This window comes from Mesoplodon bidens, assembly GCF_964165515.1.
Source record: "Mesoplodon bidens genome assembly, chromosome: 19".
In the NCBI taxonomy this organism is placed as follows: Eukaryota; Metazoa; Chordata; class Mammalia; order Artiodactyla; family Ziphiidae; genus Mesoplodon; species Mesoplodon bidens.
The window spans coordinates 46,375,942-46,400,635 of NC_138179.1; the positions used below are offsets into that span (position 1 = coordinate 46,375,942).

At 48.2% G+C, this 24,694-nt stretch overlaps 1 protein-coding gene across 5 annotated transcripts in view; it reads left to right on the top strand.

Moving 5' to 3' along the window:
- The window catches only part of ERN1 (endoplasmic reticulum to nucleus signaling 1), an 85,619-nt gene that overhangs the window by 40,187 nt on the left and 20,738 nt on the right, over nt 1–24,694 (top strand). For 4 of the 5 annotated variants that reach the window (XM_081219741.1, XM_081219743.1, XM_081219742.1 and 1 more), the window contains exons 3-10: nt 8,889–8,922; nt 9,972–10,044; nt 11,340–11,412; nt 13,547–13,669; nt 17,061–17,162; nt 18,185–18,446; nt 19,687–19,765; nt 21,085–21,250. In XM_081219741.1, the coding sequence (XP_081075867.1) occupies nt 8,889–8,922; nt 9,972–10,044; nt 11,340–11,412; nt 13,547–13,669; nt 17,061–17,162; nt 18,185–18,446; nt 19,687–19,765; nt 21,085–21,250 (912 nt within the window). The other variant, XM_081219745.1, reaches the window with a different exon arrangement.

Sequence of the window (24,694 nt, forward strand, 5' to 3'; positions counted from 1 at the left end):
TGAACAAACGGAGCTACACCTGGGCAGTTCTTTTTAGCTTTTATCATGTAGGTTTCTGTGTGGAAAAGTCCTTCTCGTTAGGATAAACTTATCAAAATGATTATGTCCCACACGCAGTATTGGATATCTTAAATTATCGACTTCCTTTCATTCTGCAGACAGCATTACCTGCTAAGTATGAGGGGAACAAAGACCCGGGCAATTCAAGCTCTGATTATTCATTGAACTGTCATAAGCCCCAGGCACTTTCCCGTATGTATTTCACAAGAAACAAAATAGATAGTCCCTGCCCTACAAAGTGCTTAAAATTCAATCCAGCCCCCAGATTTCTTAGAACCAGAGAGGCCACATGCAATTAAGTGCCTGTCACCTGAGAAATGTGGTAAGTGCATCATGAGAACTTACCAAGGGAATTAATTCCCTGGTGGTCCAGTAGTTAGGACTCCACACTTCCACTGCAGGAGGCCCAGGTTTGATCCCTGGTCAGGGAACTGAGATCCCACAAGCTGCGTGGCAGCCAAAAGAAAAAAAGAACATACCAAGTGCGGTAGGCGTTCAGTTTCTGATTTCCTGGAGAAAGGGGCATTTGAAGGACCAGCAGAGGTAGATAGATGGAGTTGGGGCAGGTAATGGTGAGCACAGAGACTGACATGACTGCATGGGCTGAGTTTGGGGAAGAGATGTGATGAAGAAGAATTGGGCCCAGGTTTTACAGAGCCTGGAATGCTTAAGGCCTGTGGTTCCTTTGTGTGCTGAGGGGCCCTGGGAGCCACAGCGAGCTCTCGAGGCACTGCAGCTAGTTTTAAACTTTTAAGAGAAATACAGCAGTACTCCACAAGTGTCCAACACCACGCCTGAGGTACTTAGTACTTTCAACATTAGATTGCGCTACTTTCCTTTCAAGGATGTGTCTTTGCACAGCTGAGTTTTGGGCTGTCGCTGTGATACAATTCAAATACTACATGAAAATCAACATGGAATGGTAATGAGCGTGGCTGTGTCTAACAGGAGGATAAGATTTGGGATATGTGCAGCGCCCAACAGGTACACACATCCCACTAGTGAGTAATTATGGTTAAGAATGACATAAACATTTCTCTTTCAGTTTATGTGTAGTATTATTTTTTTCCACATGGCCTCTACGTTGCGAGGCCCTAAATACTTAAGTCATTTGGACCTAACCACTTAATAAATGGAACCATTTTGGCCTCGGGCCTTGTGAAGAAATTACCGAGACACTAAGGGTGCTGTGAACCAACAAAGTTTGGGAACCTCTGACCTGAGCCACAGAGATAGAAGGTATTCATTCGGCAGAGGGGAGCCGTTGTAGGATTTTACATGGAGGAAAGACAAGAACAGATTTGCCTTTGACAGCCCTTGGGCAGTGGGTGGAGTGCATGTCTGAGGGGCAGAGGTCCGAGACGGGGAGCTTGGTTAGGAGACTGACGTCGAGCCAGTGGGAAGTGGTGACTGCCACATTTTGGTGAAGGAGAGGAAAAGGAGGACCTAGATTTTTGAGAAACGTTTAGTAGGTCTAATCTTATAAAACTCAGGATCTAATTGAATGGGAGAGGGTTAGAATTAAGAGAAGCGGGGGAAGTCAGGAGAACTCTGAGGTTCCAGATTGTGTGACCGGGTGGAAGTGTGGTCAACGAACCGATCTGGGGGATTCAAAAGGAGGAGCAGATTCAGGATGGATGACGGGTTCTGGGGCTGAGAGACTCCATAAGCAGTTGGAAGTGGGACCGGGTCAGGGGCTCCACTGGAGAATGTTGCCAGATGTCATGTGGAGACCTAATGAGAAGGATTTGTCAGTGTTTATTAGGCTTGGCCACTGGAACTTGACACTGACAGTTTTGACCTTATCCTGAGGGTAGGGGCCAGAGAGCAGTGCCTTGAGAAAGGTATGGAAAGTGAGAGGGTGAAACAGAGGATGCGGAGCATTGGTTTCCCGGTATGGCTCAGCATCAGAATGACCTCACGTGTGTTAAAAATTCAAATTCCCTGGCTCTACCTACAGAATCAACTTCCTGGGGGAAAGACCTAGGAATCAACATTTAACAAACTATAGGCAAAAAAAAAAAAAGGTTCTGAAGAACCTAGGGGCAGGACGGAAATAAGACTCAGACGTAGAGAATGGACTTGAGGACACGGGGACTGGGAAGGGTAAGCTGGGACGGACGAAGAGAGTGTCATGGACATATATACACTACCAAATGTAAAATAGATAGCTAGTGGGAAGTAGCCGCATAGCACAGGGAGATCAGCTCAGTGCTTTGTGACCACCTAGAGGGGTGGGTTAGGGAGGGTGGGAGGGAGACCCAAGAGGGAGGGGATATGGGGATATATGTATATGTATAGCTGATTCACTTTGTTATACAGCAGAAACTAATACACCATTGTAAAGCAATCATACTCCAATAAAGATGTTTTTTAAAAAATCTTTCTGGAATTTTGATAGGAATTGCATTATACTTGTATATCAGTTTGGGAAGAATTGGTATCTTTTCTATGTTGAATCTTCTATACTATGAACATGGTATGTCTCTGCATTTTAGATCTTTTATTTCTCTCATCAGCATTTTGAAGTTTTCAACATATAAGTCTTGTCCCTCTTTTGTTTGATTTACACCTAAGTATTTTTTAAAGAACTGTATATGATACTGTGTTTTTAATTTTGATGTCAACATGTTTATCAATTGATTTTTGTGTGTTAAAAAAATTTTTTTAAAGATAAAAAACTCTAGGCAACCTACACATTGCTGGTGGGAATGCAAAATCGTACAGCCCCTTTTGAGGGCTGTTTGGCAGTTTCTTGTCAAGTCAAATGTAAACAGTATGGCTCAGTCATTCTACTCCCAGGTATTTTCCCAAGAGAGATGAAAATATAGGTCCAAAGACGTGTACACAAATGTTCCTAGCAGCTTTATTCACGTTTTTCCAGCCAAAAATTGGAAATGACCCAAACATCCATCAACAGATAAACAATGGATGGTATGCCCATACAGTGGAGTACTATTCAGCAGCAAAAAAGAACAAACTGATACACTCAACATTATGGGTGAATTTCAGAAACATGATGCAGAGAGAAAGAAGCCAGACAGAAAAGAGAACCTCCTGTATGAATTCCATTTGTGAAATTTTAGAACAAACATAACAGATCTGTCAGTGGTGTCTGGGGTGGGGGTTAGGGTATTGAATCTAAGGGGATATGAGAAGATGTTTCAGGGTGATGGAAATATTCCGTATCTTGATCATGAGGGTAGCTACGTGGATGTGCATGTTTTTCAAGACTCATCGAGGGAATTCCCTGGTGGTCCAGTAGTTAGGACTCTGTGCCCTCACTGCCAAGGGCCCAGGTTCGATTACTGGTCGGGGAACTAAAATCCCACAAGCCGTGCAGCATGGCCCAAAAAAAAAAAAAAAAAAAAAAAAGACTCATCAAACTGTACACTTCAAGTGGATGCATTTAGGAGAGAACGGGGAGCGTGTACAAAGGAGGCAAGGGGACCCCAGAGGTTTGGTGTGTTTGTAGGTAGAGGGGAAGGAGTTAGCCAGAAGGATTTGAAGATCCTTGGAGACAGGATACCGTCTGGGGGCTTTAGATGTGTGAGTGTGAAATATCTGTGAACATGAAGGTGAAAACGTCCTCTTATAGAGATGTGAAGGGAAGGGTGGGGTTGGACCAACCTGGAGGGTGAGGGGTAGGAAGTTTCTGAGAACTCTCTCTGCTCCCCTCACTTCCCCTGTGCCACAGAGGGGAGTCATGTGCGGAGAGGAAAGAGCCTTGAGGCAAGGAGTGAAGGTCCGAAACACCAGCTGTGAGGAACGGGGAACAGAGGCCAATCAGGAAGTAGATAAACATATCTCCTCTGACATGGGGCCCAGCTGGCCATACATATATTTTGGTGTCTCCACAAGTGATTATAGTGTTTTCTTCGGCAGTGCTCAGAAGCCTGGGCAGAGGAAAGGGGATTGCTAGGTGGATTCTGGGTTGAGGGTTGATAGAGCATAGCTGCTGGATTGTAGGAAGTGATCAGCAATGGATATCCAGGCAGGGCAGGAGTGGAAGTGGGAAGGAAACTAACATTTATCGATTGCCCCATTCAGTAAATATATTGAGCAGCTCCTGTGCGCCAGGCAGTGTTTTAGATGTTGGGGGTATAGCAGGCAGCGAAAGATAAATCCCAGCCCCCTTGGATCTTACAGTGGCCAGAGTCGGACATTAAAAAAATAAGCAAAATATACAGTACTTTGGAGGTGGTAAGTGTCATGGAGAAAAGTTAAGCAGGGAAGAGGGGTAGGGAATCCTGGGGTGGGGGGTAGGAGATGGTCGTGGAAGACCTCTCTGAGATGGTGACATTTGATCAAAGACCTCGGCACAGGGAACAGTAAATGCAAAGGCCCCAAGGCAGGGGCAGGCTTGGCAGTATTCGAGGAATACCCTGTATTCCCGCATGGCATTCCAGCATTCCTCCTCACCAGAATAGAGTGAGGAGGAGATAAGCAGAGAGTGCCAGGGTGGGTGTGGGAGGGTAGGATTGTGTGGGGTTTGTAGGCCACAGTGTGAACATTGGCCTCTACTGAGTGAGATGGGACCCATCAAAGGATTGTGAGTGGCAGGGAAGCATAATCTGATTTACGTCTTTAGAAGGATCAGTCTCTATCAAGGCACTGACTTACGGTCCTAACAAATATTTAACCTTCTTTAATCCACATGGAGATGCTGCATGAGTTTGGTGCTATTATCTCTATTTCTTTTTTTCTCTTCACTGATGAGGAAGTTGAGGCTCAGAGAGATTTGGCAGAGTAGGATTTAAGCATAGGTCTTTCTGATCCCAAAGGGCACACAGACTAGGAGAAAAGGGAGCTCTTGAAAGACAAGGGGTTCCAATGATGTTGAAGGGATGCTGTGAGTAGGAAACAGGATGATGGAATAGACCGCGGAGTTTGGCTTCTGATGGTAGGTGCTGGCGGAGAAATGAGTGTCAACAGAACGGTTTGAGGGTTGCCCGCCTTCTAGGAGAATGGCGTTAACAAAATAGGGTAGTCAGACCAGTCTGGAGAGAAAGGTGGAGGGTGTGATTTGGGCAAGTGGCGGTCGAGGTGCTCGCAGGAGATAGTGGAAATGTCCAGTCCGTCCAGAAAGAAGAGCTCGAGAGATGGGGACCTAGCATTTCCCCACTGTGGTTATGGTTGAAGCTACAGAGGTGGTTGTGCTCTCGGAGAGAACTGAGGGGAGAACCTGGAAAAGTTCCTCCCTGTTGGAGTAGGGAGTGGGGAGGAGAGGGGAGAGGAGTGGGTGGGAGAGAGAGAGGGAGAGGTGAGGGAAAAATCAGTGCAGTGCAAGGACCACAGAGGCCCGGAGGTGGAGAGACTCAAGGAGGGGAGGGATGAAGCCCGTGGGCTGGGGCAGCAGGCACGTGGGATAGCCCGCGGGGTGAAGGGTAGAGCTGTTGTTGCCGATGGGCTGAGAGCTCAAGAAGGGAGCATAGTGAAGAGTGCGGTTGGGGTCCAGCGCAGAGGGAGAAGGTGTGAGGTTTGAGAGAGGATGGGATCGAGGATGAAGGCGAGAAAGGTATTCTTGGAAAGACGAAAACGCACTTCTTTTGTAGATACAAGATGTTTACATTTATTTCGAGTCATCTCTGCCTCAGATTGAAAAGGAGGATTGGATCAGCGCAAAACAGGAGCTGTGAGTGTCACCTGACCTCACCCAGGTTTCTCCAAGAGTAAAGGTTGTGCCGTCTCAGGTCTGAGCTGGATGGACCCTGGAGGGGAACCGAGCACAGTGGCTGCTCCCAGGGGAGCAGTGGGCAGATCTGTTTCTGTCTTAATCTTTGAGACCAAACACTGATTTCAGCTTTTTTTTTTTTTTTTTTTTTTTTTTTTTTGCGGTACGCGGGCCTCTCACTGCTGCGGCCTCTCCCGTTGCGGAGCACAGGCTCCGGACGCTCAGGCTCAGCGGCCACGGCTCACGGGCCCAGCCGCTCCGCGGCACGTGGGATCCTCCCGGAGCGGGGCACGAACCCGCGTCCCCCGCATCGGCAGGCGGACTCCCAACCACTGTGCCACCAGGGAAGCCCTCAGCTTTTTTTTTTTCCCCTCTTCTGATAGCTTTACCTTTACCTTGAATAACACCCATTTTTATACTTGTAAAGTAACCCCCCTTTTTTCTTTTCCTTCTGAAAGTAAAGCAGCTGTGTGAGATGGCTTTTATCCTTATCAGTCCCCTATAGGTAGAGAGCCTTATTTTGTACCAGTGTTTGTTTATAGCCTTAGGGGTAGGCCACTGTTCCTTTTCACATGGGTGATTTTTTTTTTTTTTTAAGAGCAAGAATCTTGCCTGATACCAGTTCTCATTATTAAATCCAAAACAACTCCTTTTTCGTGTTAGGCTTTCAGTGCCCGTTTTCAGATGGTGCCTTTTGCTGGCTTTTCAAATATTTTTATCTTTTAACCTTTTCTGTTACGGAAAATTTCAAGCATATGTAGAGAGAACAGTAAAATGACAGGCCGGTGTTGTCAATTCTGTCTTTAAACATTTGTCAACAGGCTGCCATTTTTTGTCTTATCTGCCCCCCTCCCATATGGTTTTTTTTTTTTTTTTTTTTCCTGTAGTGTTTTAAAGCAAAGCTCAGGTTCAGATGATTCTTTAAGGGAAAAAAATGTGTGGAATAGGTCATGGTTACACATTTGCTTGCCTGTATCGGAGCTGTGTTAACAGTCATGCTGTGACATGGCCTGCGGCTCTGCAGATGTTTATTCCGGAGACCCTATATTATGAGTGGATGAGAAGGTACCCCTGCTGGAGTTCATGTCCCCTTAAGCCTAGGAGAAAGCATGGCTCTTCAGCACCCATGTAGGTGACTACCCATCCTTCTCTGGCTTCTGCTGGTAGCCTGTGTCTTAACTGGAACCTTTCTGGTGCAGGGTACACTTTGGGACCTGAGGCCTCCGTGTCAGGTGAGCAGTGAATAAGCTCTAGAAAACCAGGAAAGTCTGCGCCAGAGGACGAGACCCTGAGAGTGAGCAAACACTGTCCGGCAAAGATAAGCTCAGGAACAGGAATGGAAATCCCGTTGGTCTCCACGGCTTGTTTCTGGTGAATGGCTGGGATCTGGTAGTGTCCTCCCCATCTGTGTTGATCTGCGATACCTTTAAGTGGCTGAAGTGAGCAAAACCGACACCCTCTTGACTGCTGTGCTTTCTTTGGAATATGCCTTCTGGCTGTCCCTGGCGTGCACGGCTTCTGGGCTGCGTTGGAGGAACTGGGTTATAATTGCTCCCTGACTGTTTCAGGAGGGTGAGTGCTGTGTGCCCTCGTTTCCTGTCTCTTGCATCAGTCTGTTTGTGAGAGTGTACCGAGAGGTGATTAATGGGAACAATAAACATGTGCTTTCTGACTGAAAGTTCCTCCTGTTTCCTGAAATGCTTTTGGTTTTAATGAATTGTTTGTTTGCTGCCCACAGACCACACGTGGTGTGTGCGCTTCTGTTGTTGTGAGCACCCATATGCCTTTGTGTCAGAGCCGGGCTTGTAAAGCAAAGTCAACAGATGATAAGGCTTGAAAGAGTTTCCTTCATCTGAGAATCCAGGCTGACCCAGGGAATTAGACAGCTCTCTGTCACCATAAGCAGAGCCTGTGTCCAAAATCATATCACAGTATTTGCCGTCCTCGCCCCCAGCTTTGAACTTGTGGGCAGCGTGGCCTATAGCCTGTGGGGTCTTGATGGCTGGAAATGCCTCATCGCTGTGCGGTCTTGTGCCTGGGGATTTAGCTCTGTTACAGCAGTGTCAGTGGCCTCTCTGTCCCACCTCCATCCGCCCCATGGAATCAGGAGCATCCTCTTGATTTGTGCCCAGGAGAATCTAGGGAGGGAGAAATTCTGCCACTTAGACTATTGCAAATATTAAAACAGACTTGGAGAACAAAACTTTTTTTCTGATTTCAAAAGTAATGCCTACTTTTGTAGAAAATTTGGCCAATATAGAAAAGGTGGGGGAGTCATTTCTATTTCCAACAAAGATAACTTACAGTTCCCACTCTTTTTTTTTGGCTTTTCCATCTGGTTTTTTTTTTAATGCATATTGAAGGTTTTTCTCCTCAGCTGCATTAATACTCTAGGTACAATGTTATCTTTTCTCCTGAACATAACAGTATAAAGATTTATACAGTTTTTTAAACTTTATAAGCCCTTTCAGAAGCCTTAATTTTCTACCAAGTGGACAGTCCATAATGTAACCATATCACTGAATAGTTAGGTCATTTGTGATGCTGCTGTGAGGATCTTTGTACTGAAAGCATTTTCCACGTTTTGTGTTGTTTTTAAACTAGATTTTCGAGAAATGGAATTAATGGATCGAAGGGAATCAAGAAGAATGAACACTCAAGGCTCTAAAATTGTCATATTCCTGCCCCCAAAGGCGTGTATTTACCATTTACCATCCAGTCAAATTCTCATCAACAGCCAAATTGCTTCTTAAGTCACAGTTTCGCTTTTCCCAATGGGAGTATCTAGCAGCAGGACAGGCATCTGACCAAGGGATGATTTAGGTTTTAGAAGTCCTTGACGTGTCAGATAGTGACACTGTGACCCATTGTCCACTGCGGGTTGTCACCAGTGTTTCCTTCTACGCCCGTCCCCCAAGTTAGAGGCACGTTTCCTGACAGCAGTTCCCTTCTGCTCTCAGGCTTCTCTCCAATCTCGGCGACAGTTGTAAGAGCTTACATTTGTGTTTCTGTGTGTGAGTTTTCTAAAGTGCCTTCACATACGTTACGTAGATAAGTTTATCGGTCCATCTTGTGAGCTAGTCCTGGGAACTCTAGGAATCTTGATATTTTAGAGTCTGTCTGACGGTGCCTTTGTTGTTGTTCTTTTGCACAGATCCCGTCCTGCAGGTTCCAACACACGTGGAAGAGTAAGTTTTCTGATTTGCCGCAGCACTTCCCTTTAATTCATCTTCTATTTTATTCCATCAGTGTTTACGAAGCTAGCTGCTGGGAGTACACGTACGCATAAATTAAAGGTAGAATGAGAGCGACTGAGACATAGGAGGTCTTACAGGTGCTTTGAAAGAAAGAAGCCCGTGTTGGGGAGAGGTGGTCAGTTCCCTGGGAGGCGGGGTGGGAAGGCACTGGTGTTAAAAAGGCTTATTTGAGATGTAACTTAAGTCGAGTTTTGAACTGAAGCTTCCCAAGTCCTCAGGAGGGCCCAGGGGTCTTTAGATCTCTCCCTCTTCACTGTGCTTAACTGTGGAGAGGAGACAGGAACGTGACCTGTTACTAGAGTGTGTGTTTTGGAGTAAAAGTTGGATAGCACCTCTAAGAGCTTCAAATGATGCTATAAACTCATTAGAGGAAAGATTCAGCAAGGGGTTTCTGAGTGTAGTTCAGTCGTTAGCAGGTTAACTTTACAAAAGAACACCTCGAACCTGCTTCCTGGGAAGCTACTGATGAGACCTTGACCCATCCCCTTGGCAGGTTCTTTTTCATGTCAAGCTTTCAGAGTCTGCTTTCACTGCCTCCTCAAAATGAATGTTTGTGGAACACCAAAGGCAGATTTGTTCTCCCTGTTTACGTACCATGCCATGCTATTAAATATTAATTGTTGAAGTTCTATATGCAATTGACTGGGAAACTGAAAAGCAGACTTGCTGGGTCCTTTTCACTTATTTTACCTTCATCCAGGACGCTTTGACGGAATGATGATTTAGTCTTCTGTGGTTTTGTACTGGTTTTCCTTTGTAGGTTGCTTTTTTTTCACTCTAGTATAGAGCCCCAGAAGGATATTTTATTATCCGCGGGTAAAATGAAAGAGCAGTGGGTGGAATTGTTTTACACACACACACACACACACACACACACACACACACACCCCACTCCCCCCACCCCACCAATCATGGCTTTGGTATTTTACTCTGTGCCCTGGGCGATAATCTTTCACTGATACTTATTGCTTAACCTCTAGGCCTGCATTCCTCCCAGATCCCAATGATGGCAGCCTGTATACACTTGGGGGCAAGAATAATGAAGGCCTGACGGTGAGTGTATTTAGCTACTTTGTACTCCCCAGGCTCTAGACCACTGACCTTCAGTTTAGCTGTACGTTGAGATCACCTGAGAGCTTAAAAAAAAATTTCTGGGGACTCTGAATCAGGTGGTCTGGATTGGGGCCTGGGCATCAGTATCTTTTCACAGCTTCCTCAGTGAGCTTTTAAATGTACAGCTCAGAGTTCAGAAACATTGATCTGGACCAGCAGGTTCTCGTGGCTCAGCCAGCACTCAGGAGGCGCTCAGCAGACACCGCCAGGCTCCAGACTGGAAACCTTGCAACGACTTTCTGATCCTCAGAAACATGTGGGGGAAACCCAGTCGTTACTGCCTCTCCGTGGCATTTTTCCTTTCCTAAGGCTTAGTTTAAACATCAGGATGATGGGGAAATCCACATTATTGGTTATTTAAAGTCCTGTTTACTAAAGCTCAAGAGAAATCTTTGCTTTCTTGGAGAGAAAGGTGACAGCGTCGTAGAAGCAGGTATCTGTGGAACGGTTTCAAGAACACAGAACGTTCCAAAAATAAAGTATTCTGAAACAAACATTAACCAAAAGAACTTGTCAGATGTCAGCTGTAGACTCAGAAGAATCGGTTTTATGATGAAATGCAGTTGAAACATGTGGATTGCTCTGAGTTTCTTTTCCTGGCACCTACCATAACTTCCTTTTAATACCAAAAGACCCAATTTTCTTCTGTTTCTCAGTAGAGAATTATTTGCTAGAGAAAACACCAAAACTTCTTTTCCTGCCTCAAACTCCTGTGTTGCCCATGAGTGATGACTTCTCCTTTCCCTCGAGGCTTCAGCTGGGCACCGAGGCTGCTTCTCTTCAGAATAGTCTCATGGCTCACTCCCTCTCTGTGGAGCATTTTCAGTCAAGCCGGCTCTGGGACAATTTTCCAAGACAGGACAATTCTTCCTGCCCGCCCCCCTTAGAATTTCAAAGATTGTATAACTCTCCATATATGTATGTCTTTTTAGAGAAGGTTTGTGTCATCCCCAGGAGCGCTCTGGACAAGAGACTTTGAGGGGCTTGTCAAGTAAAAGAATTCTTGTTTATAATGCCCAGAACCTGGGAGCTGAGGGCTTGTCCAAAGTAGATAGGGGAGCCTGGGGAGCCCCTTCTCCCTGGTTTCCAGTTAGGAAAACTCCCATCTACCATCAACAGGGCTCCTCCCCTTTTAGCAGAATTGGGTAACAGAAACTGTCCAGTGAAATTGTAATAATTGCACAAGACTTGGTTAACTTTTTTTTTCTCTTTTCCTTTTTTTTTTTTTAAAAAAGAAACTTCCCTTTACGATCCCAGAGTTGGTGCAGGCATCCCCTTGCCGAAGTTCGGATGGAATTCTCTACATGGGTAAGGGTTCCTGAAACTTTGATCCCTTTTGGAAATGAACCCCAGAATCTGGGAAAGTGGTGTGTCTGAGAGAGAGGTGTAGAGTCACTCCCCCGCTGGCCCTTCTGGGAAAGGTCTTTCTTGCCTCGGTTGTGCTGGTTCACGCCAGGATCAGCTGACCTATTAAGAAAGGGTTCCCCCCACTTGGGAGCAGACTTGACACCATTAGGTTACTCATTTAACAAGCTTTTAGCTGCTGTGTTGACCTACCCTTGCGATTTACAGATTGCAACTTGCAGCGTACCCAGAAGCAACTGGATGAAATTTAAAGTGAATACCATCGTCTGAGCCAAGAAAGGGAAGCCAGGCTCTGCCTATTAATTATAGGGCTTTCTTAGTATTTCCTGCTATCAGAATATTGGATTAAAAACAGCACTTAACAGCTTGCTTAGATAAGCTGCCTTCATACCTACAGGGGTCACATCTTCAAAGCATCAGATCAGCTGCTTTTCTTTTACATTGTTGCTGCCAAAATGTCAATAAAAATGCATTTGTAACACAAATGAGAGCTGTATTTGTCTTGAAAGTGTAGTAGTAATAATATCCTGTATTTATAAAGCAGCTTTCTTTCTGAGGAACTTAAAGTGCTTATTGCCTATTCATGCCTCGGGAGCTTTATGTGTGTTTCTGGGCCTCAAGCGCAGGCCCAAGCTGGATTTTAAGTTTTTGTCTAAGGAGACTGGGGCTCTTGCTTCCTTGCACACCTTCAGAATGAGGAAGCCCCCAGCCTGGGGATTCAGAGGAAGTGATCAACACAGGCTTTCTCTGTCTTCTGGGCCGTGCCCCGGGTCCCTCTGAACATCTTCTCACCATCTGTGTCACTGTTTTCTGTCTGGTCTTCCAGCTCTGACCAGCAGTTCATCACTTAGGGTGCATTTAAAGTTGTGGCAGTTGGCCGATCCATCCATTAAAGTGGTAGCTGAGTTATGCAGACTATGATGGTCCTTGAAGTAACCAGAAGGGTGCCAAGCCAGATGGAAAGGGATCCTGGTCACAGCTGTTTGGTGATGTTTCCTCTCTGTCTTCAGGTCTTTTTCACATTAAGATTTGTCTTCGAGAACGGGAAGTTGCGATCCACAGACAAGTTTCGGACGTGTGCTACCTCTGTTAGAACTAAGTGTAGCTTTAGCAAATTCTAATGCCCTGTGATCTTCCTGGCATCTTGGTACTGTGCTTCCAAGAGTCCCTTGAAATAGGAAACTTGGTCAATAAGGTAGGAAGACACAAGAGACAAGGCTTGTCTTACAAAGCAAGCCTTACAAAACAGAAACGTGCGCATCACGGTGAAGGCGTTGACCTTCAGGTGGGAGCTGTATTTATCTTGAAATTGCAGTGGTAATAATATCCTGTATTTATAAAGCAGCTTTCTTAGGAACTCGCCATTACTAGGATGCTCTGGTGTATATAACCATAGGTATTGGTACATAGGCTTTGAGCTTTCCTAATCGTGTTGTTTGGCTATGCTGTCCACCTGTTTATACCTTTTAATCAGCTGAATGAGGGGAGGGGTATAGCGTGTGGCTGGGGAGTCACTTACTGGCTGGCGTCACGGTCGAGATAACTTTGGCCTCATTAGCACCAGGTTGCCACCAACCCTACTGCCCGGTCACAGGTACCAGCTAATTAGAGTTATAAACAGTAACTGTAGATCCTCTTTACATGAGGGCTCATTAGTAGGGATGTTGAGACATATGAATGATGGTTACCAGGGAGACAAACCCCTGGGTACATTTCTGGATTTATATAGATCCTAGTCTATGGGAAAAGGATTGCCTTTACAGGCCAGATTTTTCATATTTAAAGCCACTCATCAGAGCAATAAAATCTGTGAGTTATTACATTATTAGGCTTGGAGACATTTTTATACCATGACTAGGTTATTAAGTTGTTATAAGACCCAGTGGTCCAAGAAGTTTTATTATCTCTACATTACCATTAACCTTGTCACCCTTGGAGCAACAGAGAAATGTGTTTGACGTCGTAAGAATTTCAGGCCTGTCAGTGCAGAGAACATCTTGCGCTGCTAGTTTGGCAGGGATGTTTTTTTTCCACATTGGGCGAGTGTAAACCACAGCATGTCCTTGTGACCTTGCAGGTAAAAAGCAGGACATCTGGTACGTCATTGACCTCCTGACCGGGGAGAAACAGCAGACTTTGTCATCGGCCTTTGCAGATAGTCTCTGCCCATCAACCTCTCTTCTGTATCTTGGGCGAACAGGTAAGAAGGAACCTTTTATCATGTACCACCTGCCTGTCTACAAAAAAGGACCTGAAGTGGCCTCCCCGTGGGTCTCTGCCTCCGGGCTTCATTCTCTAGAAGCTGGCCAGAGCTGTCTAGTCCACACACAGATTTACCATGTCATTCCCCTTTATAAGAGCCGCCCCCCAGCCCAGTGGCTCCCCAGTGCCTGAGGATTCCAGTCTAAACTGCACCATAGCCCGCAAAGCCCCCTTGATGCCTCCGCTACCTCTTTTGCCTCTTCCCCCGCTGCATTTCCCTCACTTGAACATTTCCAATCAGGTCCCAGAATAAGCAGTGCTATTTTTTTAAACTTGGAGTAGTGGGTCCATCTCTACCAGGTACACACGTTCTTTCCTGTGTGGCCGGCATCCACTCTTCCTTCCCAGCGCTGCTCAGAAGGCTCCCTCTCTGTGAAGCCTTTCCCCGCCTCGCAGCTCCCCCACCGCCCAGGGACCACAGCTCTCCGTGCTCGGCATGCACAGCCGTTCACACCGCCCATCGGTGGCCCTTTGCAGGCATCAGCAGCACCCTCCTCGGCACACCATTTCCCACCTCCTCCCTCTAGAGCCCCTTCCTTCTCAACACTCGTCACTACGTGTTTCTAAATCATATGTGCGTATTTTCTGCCTCCCCTGCTAGACCGTCAGCTTCCTGAGGGCAGGACTTGGTTTTGTTCGCCTGCTGAGTCTCCACACCTGGCGCATTGCTGACACATAGCAGGTGTACAGAGGCTGCAGCGAGTGAATGGGTGGGGGCCCTTTCCTCCAGGGACATGCCTTACTCGTTTCACATGTGCAGCCCCTGACCTATACCACTACTCCATAAAAACTGGAATGGACGGCTAAAATAGAGCTAAAAGGGGAAGCGAGCAAGAAAACCTAAGATGCAGTCATTACAACTGAGCGCTAAACTTAGGTCTAAGCATTCAGGTAGCCAAGGCCTTAAAAAAAAGAGAGACAGAACCTTCCTTCAGGTGCTGTGGAAAACAGTGCTTTTCTAAAAATGAGACTAATAATCTTGGGCCCTAGAGGCTGGCTGAGCTCTCCTGTAATCACAGGGGGGGATCTCTGTGAAACTGCAGGACACTGTAAATAAAGCCTTACAGTGGTCCCACCTTCACCCAGGAATAAACATTGTTTGGTTCTCAGGTAGAATTGTGGTGTCTGAGGGAATTGGGCTATGCTCTGGCTTCCGGTGGCATGTGTGTGTGGGCGTATAATGCTACCTGTTGTTTCCATTATCTGTCTCTGCATAACAGACCACCCTAACTTAGCGGCTTCCAACACCAACATTTTACTGCTCACAATTCCATGGGCTCAGCAGGGATGGATGGCCTCCACTCCACAGGCTATTGGCTGGGCCCACTCAGATGTCTGGGACCTTGGTTCAGCTCCATACAGATAGCCTGGACTTCTTTACATGGCGGCTGGGTTCTCCTCTTGAGTAAAAGTGGACATTGCGGGAATCCCCTGGCGGTCCAGTGGTTAGGACTCCGCACTTTCACTGCTGAGGGCCTGGGTTCAACCCCTGGTCTGGGAATTAAGATCCCATAAGTGGTGAGGCACGGCCAAAAAAAAAAAAAAGTGGATGTTACAATGCCTCTAAGGTCTGGGCTCAGAAGTCCTGGAATTTCACTTCCACTGCAGTCTGTTGGTCAAAGTAAGTCACGGGGCCAGCCCGGAATCTAGGGGTGGGGAAATAGACTCAGCCTCATAGTGGGAAGACTGTCACGTAAGGTACAGGGATGGGGGAGCATTGATGGTGGTGATCTTTTCAGACCTTCCACCACAGTCTTCCCTCTGGTTGCAATAGTTCACAATCCTCCTATATGCAGAATATACTCACCCCTTCCCAAGACTCCCCAAGTCCAGCCACAGCATGGGGCTCAAAATCCAGCAGCTTGTGATCTGTATCTGGTTTGGAAGTGGGTAAGGCTCCTGATCTGGAGACCTGTGAATCAAAGGAGACACATTATCTCCCCTCCAACATAGACACAGACAGGAGAGTTGCACTGGACACTCCCATTCAAAAAGGGAGGGAAGGATAGACACACAGCAGTCACTGGTCCTTAGTGATTCTGGAATCCAGCCAGGCGCATGTTTTCAGGTTCCCCTACTCTGAAGGCAGGGAAGATTCTTTGATTAGGGCCCAGTCTTGCCCTCTGGAATTGGTTCCCCAATATATTGTTCTCAGCAGCCTGGTCCTTCCCTCTGAGAAGTCCTTTCTTTTCCTTAAGAAACAGGGTTTTGTAGCTTTCTCAATCTGTTCCTTGTCCATTGAAAGTTGGGGATAAAGAGGACTTTTTTTTTTCCCCCATTTTAGACTGTCTCTGTTTTTTTTGGTCCATGCTGGTATTACCCCCTTAAAAATCTTCGTGGGCTTCCCATGTGTCAAATTATAGTCTACTCCATTAGATATAAAGCCATACCCACAAATCTCTCTACTTTGAGGTATGGGACAGCACTCTTATGGTTCTTAGAACCCTCTTACTTAGCAGAGGGTCTATGTAGGACCACCTTAAATCTTTCTGAGGCCTCAAAGGAGGGTCTTACAGCCTCATCTTTGATTTGATCTTGACCCCGAAGCCATTTTTTACTGGTAGCACCTGAACCTGATCTTTGCCCTAAGGCCATTTTTTACATTGAGAATCTTTTCCAGCTAGAGCATCAGTCCTGGACCCTCTATAGTTCCTCTAGATTCAGCTTGAAAACTGAATCGTTTCTTCTTTAGCTTATCTGCCTTGCGTCATACCATACGCAGTTAAGAGAAACCATTTGGCATGTTCTGCATTCCGCCTGGAAATCTCCTTAGACAGATCGACAAGTTTATTAGGTACTTTCTTTCTGTTTTCCAAGTTACTGCAAGAAGTAGTCCTACTAATTGTGTCACCACTACCTAACCTGGGTCGTCGTTTTCAGCTTCCAGCAGCAGTTTCCTTACTGTTCTTCTAGCCTCCATCTGCCACCCGGTCCCAAAGTCAGTGCCACACTTTATAGGTTTTTGTTATGGCACCATCCCACATCTGGGTAACAATTTCTAATCTCAGCTGTCTATTGCTATACTGTATAATAAACCACCTGAAAACTTAAGTGGCTTAAAACAACACCGAGACATCGCTCATGATCCTGTGAGTCTTGAGTTCAAGGGCACAGCGTGGGCGGCCTGTGCTCCACATGCTGTCGGCCAGGTTCGCTCCTGTGCCTGGGACTCCAGTCTTCCTCCACGTGGCCTGTCTCTCTCCACATGGATGGCCTGGGTTTTCTTACACACCTTTTAGGGAGGGTTCGTCTGTTATAATTTAGATGAGGTCAGCACCTCCGCAGGTGCCGTGGCCCCTCCAGGTAACAGGCTGGTGTGTGTTCCCCAGAGTACACCATCACCATGTACGACACCAAAACCCGCGAGCTCCGGTGGAACGCCACCTACTTCGACTACGCGGCTGCGCTGCCCGAGGACGATGGGGAATATAGTAAGTTCCCCCTGCACCTCGGTGGCTTGGTGAGGTCGGGCGGATGTTTGTGACCTGTGAGGAAACGAGGGCTCCAGAAAGCTGCATTTCCTTTTGAGCCACTCTTGGTCACCAGGCTCTGGACTTCCCATGGACTCGTAGTAAATACTTCAGTAGTCAGTGTTGAAGGCAGGGGCCTGGGCGAGAAGTGTGGAGGGAACCCAGGTAAAATGGTGGCGAGTTTAGCCCGAGAGGAGGGAGGGCACACTTTGTTGAGTCCCTCTGTGTCACAGAAGGAAGTAACTACAAGCCCATGGGAAGCAGAAGCAGAATTAAACATCAGCTTGTGACATAAAAGCCAGTTTTCCCATCTTAACACCGGTACCCGAAAGTCTGACAGACCTCCTCTGCGGTCACATGTGGGCATTGGCAGTGTCAGCCCTGACTTTCAGCTTGCTCGGTAGTTTGAAATGATTGCTGTCAAATGCCAGATTCATAGGCTCTCCATTGCTTCGTTTCTCCTCAGCAGTTGAATCCCACTAATTGAATCGAATGCTATTACCAAGTGAAGAAAGAACATTACCACGTGAGAGAGTGACCCTGTCTTTTTTTTTTTTTTTTTTTTTTTTTGCGGTACGCGGGCCTCTCACTGTTGTGGCCTCTCCCATTGCGGAGCACAGGCTCTGGACGCGCAGGCTCAGCGGCCATGGCTCACGGGCCCAGCCGCTCCGCGGCATGTGGGATCTTCCCGGACCAGGGCACGAACCCGCGTCCCCTGCATCGGCAGGCGGACTCTCAACCACTGCGCCACCAGGGAAGCCCGACCCTGTCTTATATTTATAAACCCGGCAGCTCTCAGTGTCTTGCTATCGTAGGGCCTGAGAGAGTTTGCTGGAGGCCAGCGGAGTTGTCCGGAGGCGATCTGAGGACACTCCAGAAGGCTCGTTTCCTCTAGCTGAGTGGCTGCAGCTTGCCAGGGGAACAGAGGATGTGGTCGCAAGCTGGCTGAGACTCGACACGCTGTGTTTATCTGATCCGTACAGAAATGTCCCACTTTGTGTCCAACGGCGACGGGCTGGTGGTGACCGTGGACAGTGAATCTGGGGACGTCCTGTGGATCCAGAACTATGCTTCCCCCGTGGTGGCTTTTTACATCTGGCAGCGGGAGGGTCTGCGGAAGGTGATGCACATCAACGTCGCCGTGGAGACCCTGCGCTACCTGACTTTCATGTCGGGCGAGGTGGGGCGCATCACCAAGTGGAAGTACCCGTTCCCCAAGGAGACGGAGGCCAAGGGCAAGCTGATGTGAGTCGGGGACTCAGGGCAAAAGGGGGCGGCTGTGGCCCTGGTGTTCTGGTGCTGTAGCAGCAGTGTGCCGTATCATGACCTGAGGACCAGGGCTCGGGGCCGGCGTCCCTGAAGCCGTTTGTTCTGAAACCTCTGAATCTAAGAACTGGACACCCCTGGATGCTTCAGATTCTCAGATATTAAATAAATTAAAATTATGGGTGGGAATAGGAAAGAGACTGCCTTGTCTAACTGTAGTACAGTCTGGATCTATCTCAGGTGGTGGGAATATGAGAGATGTATTTATTTTTTAACTTTCTGTTATTTTCTAAAATTTTACTGTAAGTTGTATTTGCTTTAAAAATCAAGACAAAAGTGTTAGGGTGTGTGTGTCTAAGACTCAGCAGGCTTGTGTTCTCCATCCCCACCTGTGACTAGCCTGTAACTCGGTCACTTAGCCTTGCTGAGCCTCAGTTTCCCATTTTGCCAAGCCGTGGAGGAGAGCGGGTGAGTGTAAAATGTTCTCTGAATTTACGGCACCGTTCAAACGTAAGGTGGTTTGTTGAGAGAGGTTTAGAGAATTTAGCAGGTGACCCATCCCAGACTGGCTGTTGATAGTAACCAGCAGGGTCTGGATGTGCAACCTTGCGTTGTCACGCTGATGACGACCACGGGCAAAGCCGGATCCCCTCCCCTCCTCGATGCCCCTGACAGGGACCCACTGGAAGTCTCGCCGGGTTTGGGATTTCCTGTGCATCCCCTGGATAAGAGCAGTTGACTCTCTCAGGGCTTCTGTAAAACCTCTAGAATCTTTAGGAACCACAAGACACTACAGTGCGGATTCTGGTGGCAGCTCAGTTGTCAAAGCACCCTGGTCAGGCCGTCTTGGAGGCTGTGCCATGGTTACAAGCCTCCAGTCTCTCCCGGGTGATCATTGCTCGTGGTCCTTTCCTCAGGCTGTCGCGGGGGTGAGCTAGCGCAGCCCCGCCATTTGCAGATGAGGAAACCCCGGCTGGCAGGCAGGTGGCCTGTGCACGCTTCGAAGGCATCAGTGACAGCGGGGCCTGCAGTCCCGCTTTCCTGGTTCCCAGGGCAGTACCCTGTCTTTACACCCCCATGGCCCAGAGAGCCTCGGGGGTTAATGTGCTTCCTCCTAGGAGTGGGATTCGGGGCTGTGATTCTCCTCTCCAAAGAGCCCCCTTTTGTGGGGTCCAGAAATTAAATAACAGTGGAATGCATGTATCTGTTTGTCTCCTAGGCCCACCCTGTATGTGGGGAAATACTCTACCAGCCTCTACGCTTCCCCCTCAATGGTACACGAGGGGGTCGCCGTTGTGGTGAGTCCACCGTGCGGGGCGGGGGGGCTCATAGATGCAGCTTCCGAAACACTCCTGTGCCATTTTAGCAACGAACGCATGAATTATCTATGAACATCCTGTTAGTTGAGGATGCAGGACACAGACCTTAACATCCTCGGAAACAATTTCTACGTGTACCACGTTCTGTCAGTACCTCATGAGCAGAGATGCACGTGACTAAAGCAGCCTCCTAAGCCTAGGAAGCCCCGGTTACTCCCCTTGGCTTTCGGGTTCAAGTCTAGACTCCCCAGCTGGGGTTCACGCTCCCCTCAGGCCAGCCCCGCGACACCCGTCCACTGCCACACGGCTAGTGTCTCTGTGGGGCTGCACCGTCCATCCTCTGCCTGAGTTCCAAGAGTTCCCTTGTTCAGGCTGCGCCTCACACCTCAGATGCTCTCCCGTGTTCCTTTTTTCCTCCTCAAATCCTGTCCATCCTTTCGTGACCGGTCCAGCCTCCTGGGACCTCGCCAGGTTGCCTCAGGCGCTCAGTCTCTGAGTGTCTGAGGCATCACAGTCCCGGCCGCCGTTTTGGTCCTTATGACGTTTGAATTGTTCGGTTGGCGTCTCCTGTCTTCACAGTGAGTCAGTCCTCTGCTCCCGTGTCAGGGCAGCGCCTGCCTGGGTCCAGCGGTGCCCGAGCCAGCACCGGGCTCGTGGCTGGAGCTTTCCCACCCTGGTCACTTGTATCATGTGTAACTCCTCCACTTATATCTGCTTCGCACAGTAGCCTCTTGGAATTCCACACACACCCTTCCTGTTTCCCAGTTCCCACATTTAAAGAGATGTCCATGTTTAAAAAGACGTCCAAGAGACTTCCCTGGCGGTCCAGTGGTTAGGACTCCGCACTTCCACTGCAATGGGCACAGGTTCAATCCCTGGTCAGGGAACCAAGATCCTACGTGCTGCGCGGTGTGGCCAAAATAAATACATACATAAAAGATATGGGAATTTTATTTTATTTATGTATTTATTTTTTTTAATATTTATTTATTTATTTGGCTGTGCCAGGTCTTAGTTGCAGCATGCGGGATCTAGTTCCCTGACCAGGGATTGGACCTAAGCCCCCTGCATTGGGAGCTCAGAGTCTTAACCACTGGACTACCAGGGAAGTCCCCTGAATTTTCAGTGCAGCGTTGTCACGTTCTGAGGGAGGGGCTGCTCCTGCCCAGTCTTGGGGCCTTGGAGTCCTGCTCTGCCTTCCTGACCAGCCCCACAATAGGACCACGTGCTTAGGACAGTTGCAGGCACACTGCTGTCCACATGGGCGCCCCCAGCCTCACTCCAGTCTGTCTTCCCAGCCCCGAGGCAGCACCCTTCCTTTGCTGGAAGGACCCCAGACCGACGGTGTCACCATCGGGGACAAAGGGGAGTGTGTGATCACACCCAGCACGGACCTGAAGTTCGACCCTGGGCTCAAAGGGAAGAGCAAGCTCAACTACCTGCACAACTCCTGGCTGCTCATCGGTAAGAGCTGGCTCCTCGTGGCCGTGGTGACGCTGTGCTGCCTCCTGGTGGCCAAGAGCTGACATTGCTAGTTAACGGTCCTGAGTTCTGTGCTCAGTTCATGTCCAAGTTGGTCTTTCAGACCTTGGAATATTTCACCCCCAAGGAAAATAAACAGGCTAGCTGTGTTACCAAGTCAGTTCTCAAAAATCAGTTGTCTAATGTTCCAAAACTCCAGTACTAAATAGTGTAAACTTTGTGCAGTGACCTGACACGTATTGAATGTCTGGGGCGTGCCAGGCGCTGGCAGTCAGCATTCTAGAATATTTCCTTATTTCTCACAGTGACCCCGTGCAAGGTCAGCACCCTTGTTATATCCACATAGAGTTTAAGAAAACAGGCAATTTCTGTGGAAGAAGTCACTTGGGAGTTGCTGTGGGTGTGGGCAGGAGGGGCTGGGGAAGGAAAGGGTTGAAGACCCAGGAGGGATTGAGGGTGGTGAAGAGTCGGAGGCTGGACTTGGGTGCAGAAGTCCCGGGTGGGTGGGGTGGTCCCTTTTTTAAAAGAATATTTATTTATTTATTTGGCTGTGCTGGGTCTTAGTTTTCGCACGTGGGATCCTAGTTGTGGCATGTGGGCTCTTAGTTGCAGCATGCATGTGGGATCTAGTTCCCCGACCAGGGATTGAACCTGTGCCCCCTGCATTGGGTGTGTGGAGTCTTAGCCACTGGACCAGCAGGGAAGTCCCCTGGGGTGGTCCCTTTTTCCTTCTCTTCCATTTCTGCCGCCATCACTGATGGCCCTGGGGTTGGAGACCCCAGGGCCATCAGTGATAAGAAGTTGAGATGACACCGGAAGGCAGCGAGTGTGACCGATGCCGGCAGAGGTGACAGGAGCTGTGTGTCTGGCAAGTGTCCCAAATAATTAGAGCAGGACGGAGTTTTCTTGACCGGATTTGCCTTTCCAGTGCGACAGCCCCCTCCCCAGGTCTGCCGTCTCCCAGCGCCAGAGGTGGGGAGAGGTGGGGATGCAGCCCCGAGGAGGTGCTGGAGCCCACAGGCGCTAATGAGCGTTGTCCTCCCCGTTCTCTCCCGGTGCGGTGGTGCTCGGTGGTGCTCGGTGATTGCTCGGCGCTCGTGTTGACTGGGACCAGGGCAGAGAGAGGTCAGGCCTGGGGGCGCCGGGAAAGGGGTGTGGAGCTGCCTGGGAGACCGCAGGGCCAGGAGGCAGCCAGGCGGTGGCATCTGGATGGGGGTGTGTAACTGGGCATCACAGGGAGGAAGGAAACTGGATGTCCTGGCGCCCCGATCGGTTGCTTTGTAGTCGTCCAGGCCTTGTTGTCCTTTGTTCATCCTGACTCCTTACAGCTGTTTTTCTTCTGGTTATTATTTTTACCAAATAATGGGCAGAGGAGGTAACAAAATACTTCTACCCTTTTTGAACAGAATTAGTTCGGAAAGTGTGGGTGATTGGGCCCAAAGTGGAGGGAAAAAAGAAGTGATGGGCAGAGGCCATTAAAATCACAGGGCTACTTAGTTTTACAAGCAGTTAAGGGATACATTGTCTACCAGTGGTTAAGAAGTGAAAAAAATTTGGAAACTAAGGAAATGTGTGAGACCAAAAAAAAATCCAGAAAAAGTCTTCATGGCTCAGTTGCAAAATGATACTCTTTTGCTTTATTTATTTATTTATTTATTTTGGCTGCACCTTGCGGCATGCAGGATCTTTCGTTCCCCAGCCAGGAATTGAACCTGTGCCCCCTGCAGTGGAAGCGCAGAGTCTTAACCACTGGTTCGCCAGGGAAGTCCCGAAATGATATCCTTTTAAAATGGAAAGGTTTTCCAAGTAAGAAAACTGAGAAACCCAACAAGGTATAAAGAAGTAATTAGGGATGCACCCCACAGTTCGGAGAGCCCTTTTGAGAAACTTCAAAGCTGGTCATTTCTAAATAAGGTAGTGGGACTGAGTGATAATTTTGTGTAGACTGAGGGCCACGGGTAAAAGGATATGCTCATTTATGTTCAAATATGTCCTCTGATTTGGTGATTGTGGACGACATTAAGGATATCCTCACATTCACCTTAATCTTGAAAATAAGACGAGTTCTCCAGGCTTGAGTGGTGTGGTCTGTGGGTTACCCCAGAGCAGTGGCCCTAACCTGGGGTGCTCTCAGCTTCACCTGGGACCTACGTCAGACAGACACGCATGACCCCTGGAGCTCCTGATCCAGGAGGTTCGGGGCAGGGCCTGTGCTTTCCGCTCTGGAGCCTGGACGTAATTGGATGGTGATAGATCCATCACTAAGACCAGGTTCTGTTTGTACAGAAGTGTTTCAGGAGCTCATGATTACATTTGTAGCACAGCGGTTCAGGGTGCACTCCAAGATATTGCTAAAGGCCCCACTACGGGGGAGGCCTGCTTACAAAGACTACAGGACGAAGAGGGGGTTCGGGCTAACCCCTTCTGGCGCAGTGTGTTGGGAGGTGCCCTGCCGAGGGGTGGGACTTGGAGCTCTTAGAGCAGCGGGCGCTGCAGTGCAAGGTGGTATGTGGAGGGGACACCTCATTGCTCTTAGCGAGACGGTCTCTTGTTAGTGAGCCTCAGTGGTACCTGGTGAGACTCCTGGTCGGATCCCTGGGCCCCACCGGCAAGTGCAAATCAGAGGTCTGAAGCGGGGCCACCAGTTCAGGATATGCCGCCATCTCAGCGTTCCTTGGAAGACAAGGGGAACTTGGTGGTGGCTCAGAACAAACTTAGGCTTCCCTTAGCGAACAGTGTTACGGTACAGATAGAGAACTGACCCAAAGAGAGAGAGTTCAAGGGGCTTTCTCCAGATGAGAAATGTACGTAGCTCGGACTAGTGCTTGTTTGTTTTTGTCTTGGAAGTACACACCATACGATCTTTGATAGGTTTGGGAGAACAGAGGACAGATCATAGGGTGAGACTGGAACTGGGGTGAGATCTGATTGCTGTGAGAGAACAGAGAAGAAAGCAGTCAGGGTGCTGAGAGCCCAGCTTGAGAGAGTGACTGGCTCTTCCGGGCCGTGTGTGGAGTCGTTTAACTTCAGAACTAAAGAGATCATCCAGCCATGTCAAATGTCGTGGCTTTTATTTTATTCAGCTCTGTCCCTCGCACACAGTACATGCTCAATAAACGTGTAATGAACGACTGCTAGGCAGCCTTGAAATAGTTGTGTGGGGAACAGTGAAGGAACAAACAGGGACCCGGGATCCCCAATCCATCCAGCAAACGTGCTGTCTTCTGAATAACTCACCACTTCCCAGGAGGGAAGCTCGTGTTTAGGTAGTGGGAATAGAACTCCACCTGTGCGATTTAAACACCAAGATGGGGACTTGGTACCCTTAGTGGAGTGATGTGACGGGTCAGCGTTGAAGGGAGAACTCCTTGAGCTTTTTTTTTTTTTTTTTAAATATTTATTTATTTATTTATTTATGGCTGCGTT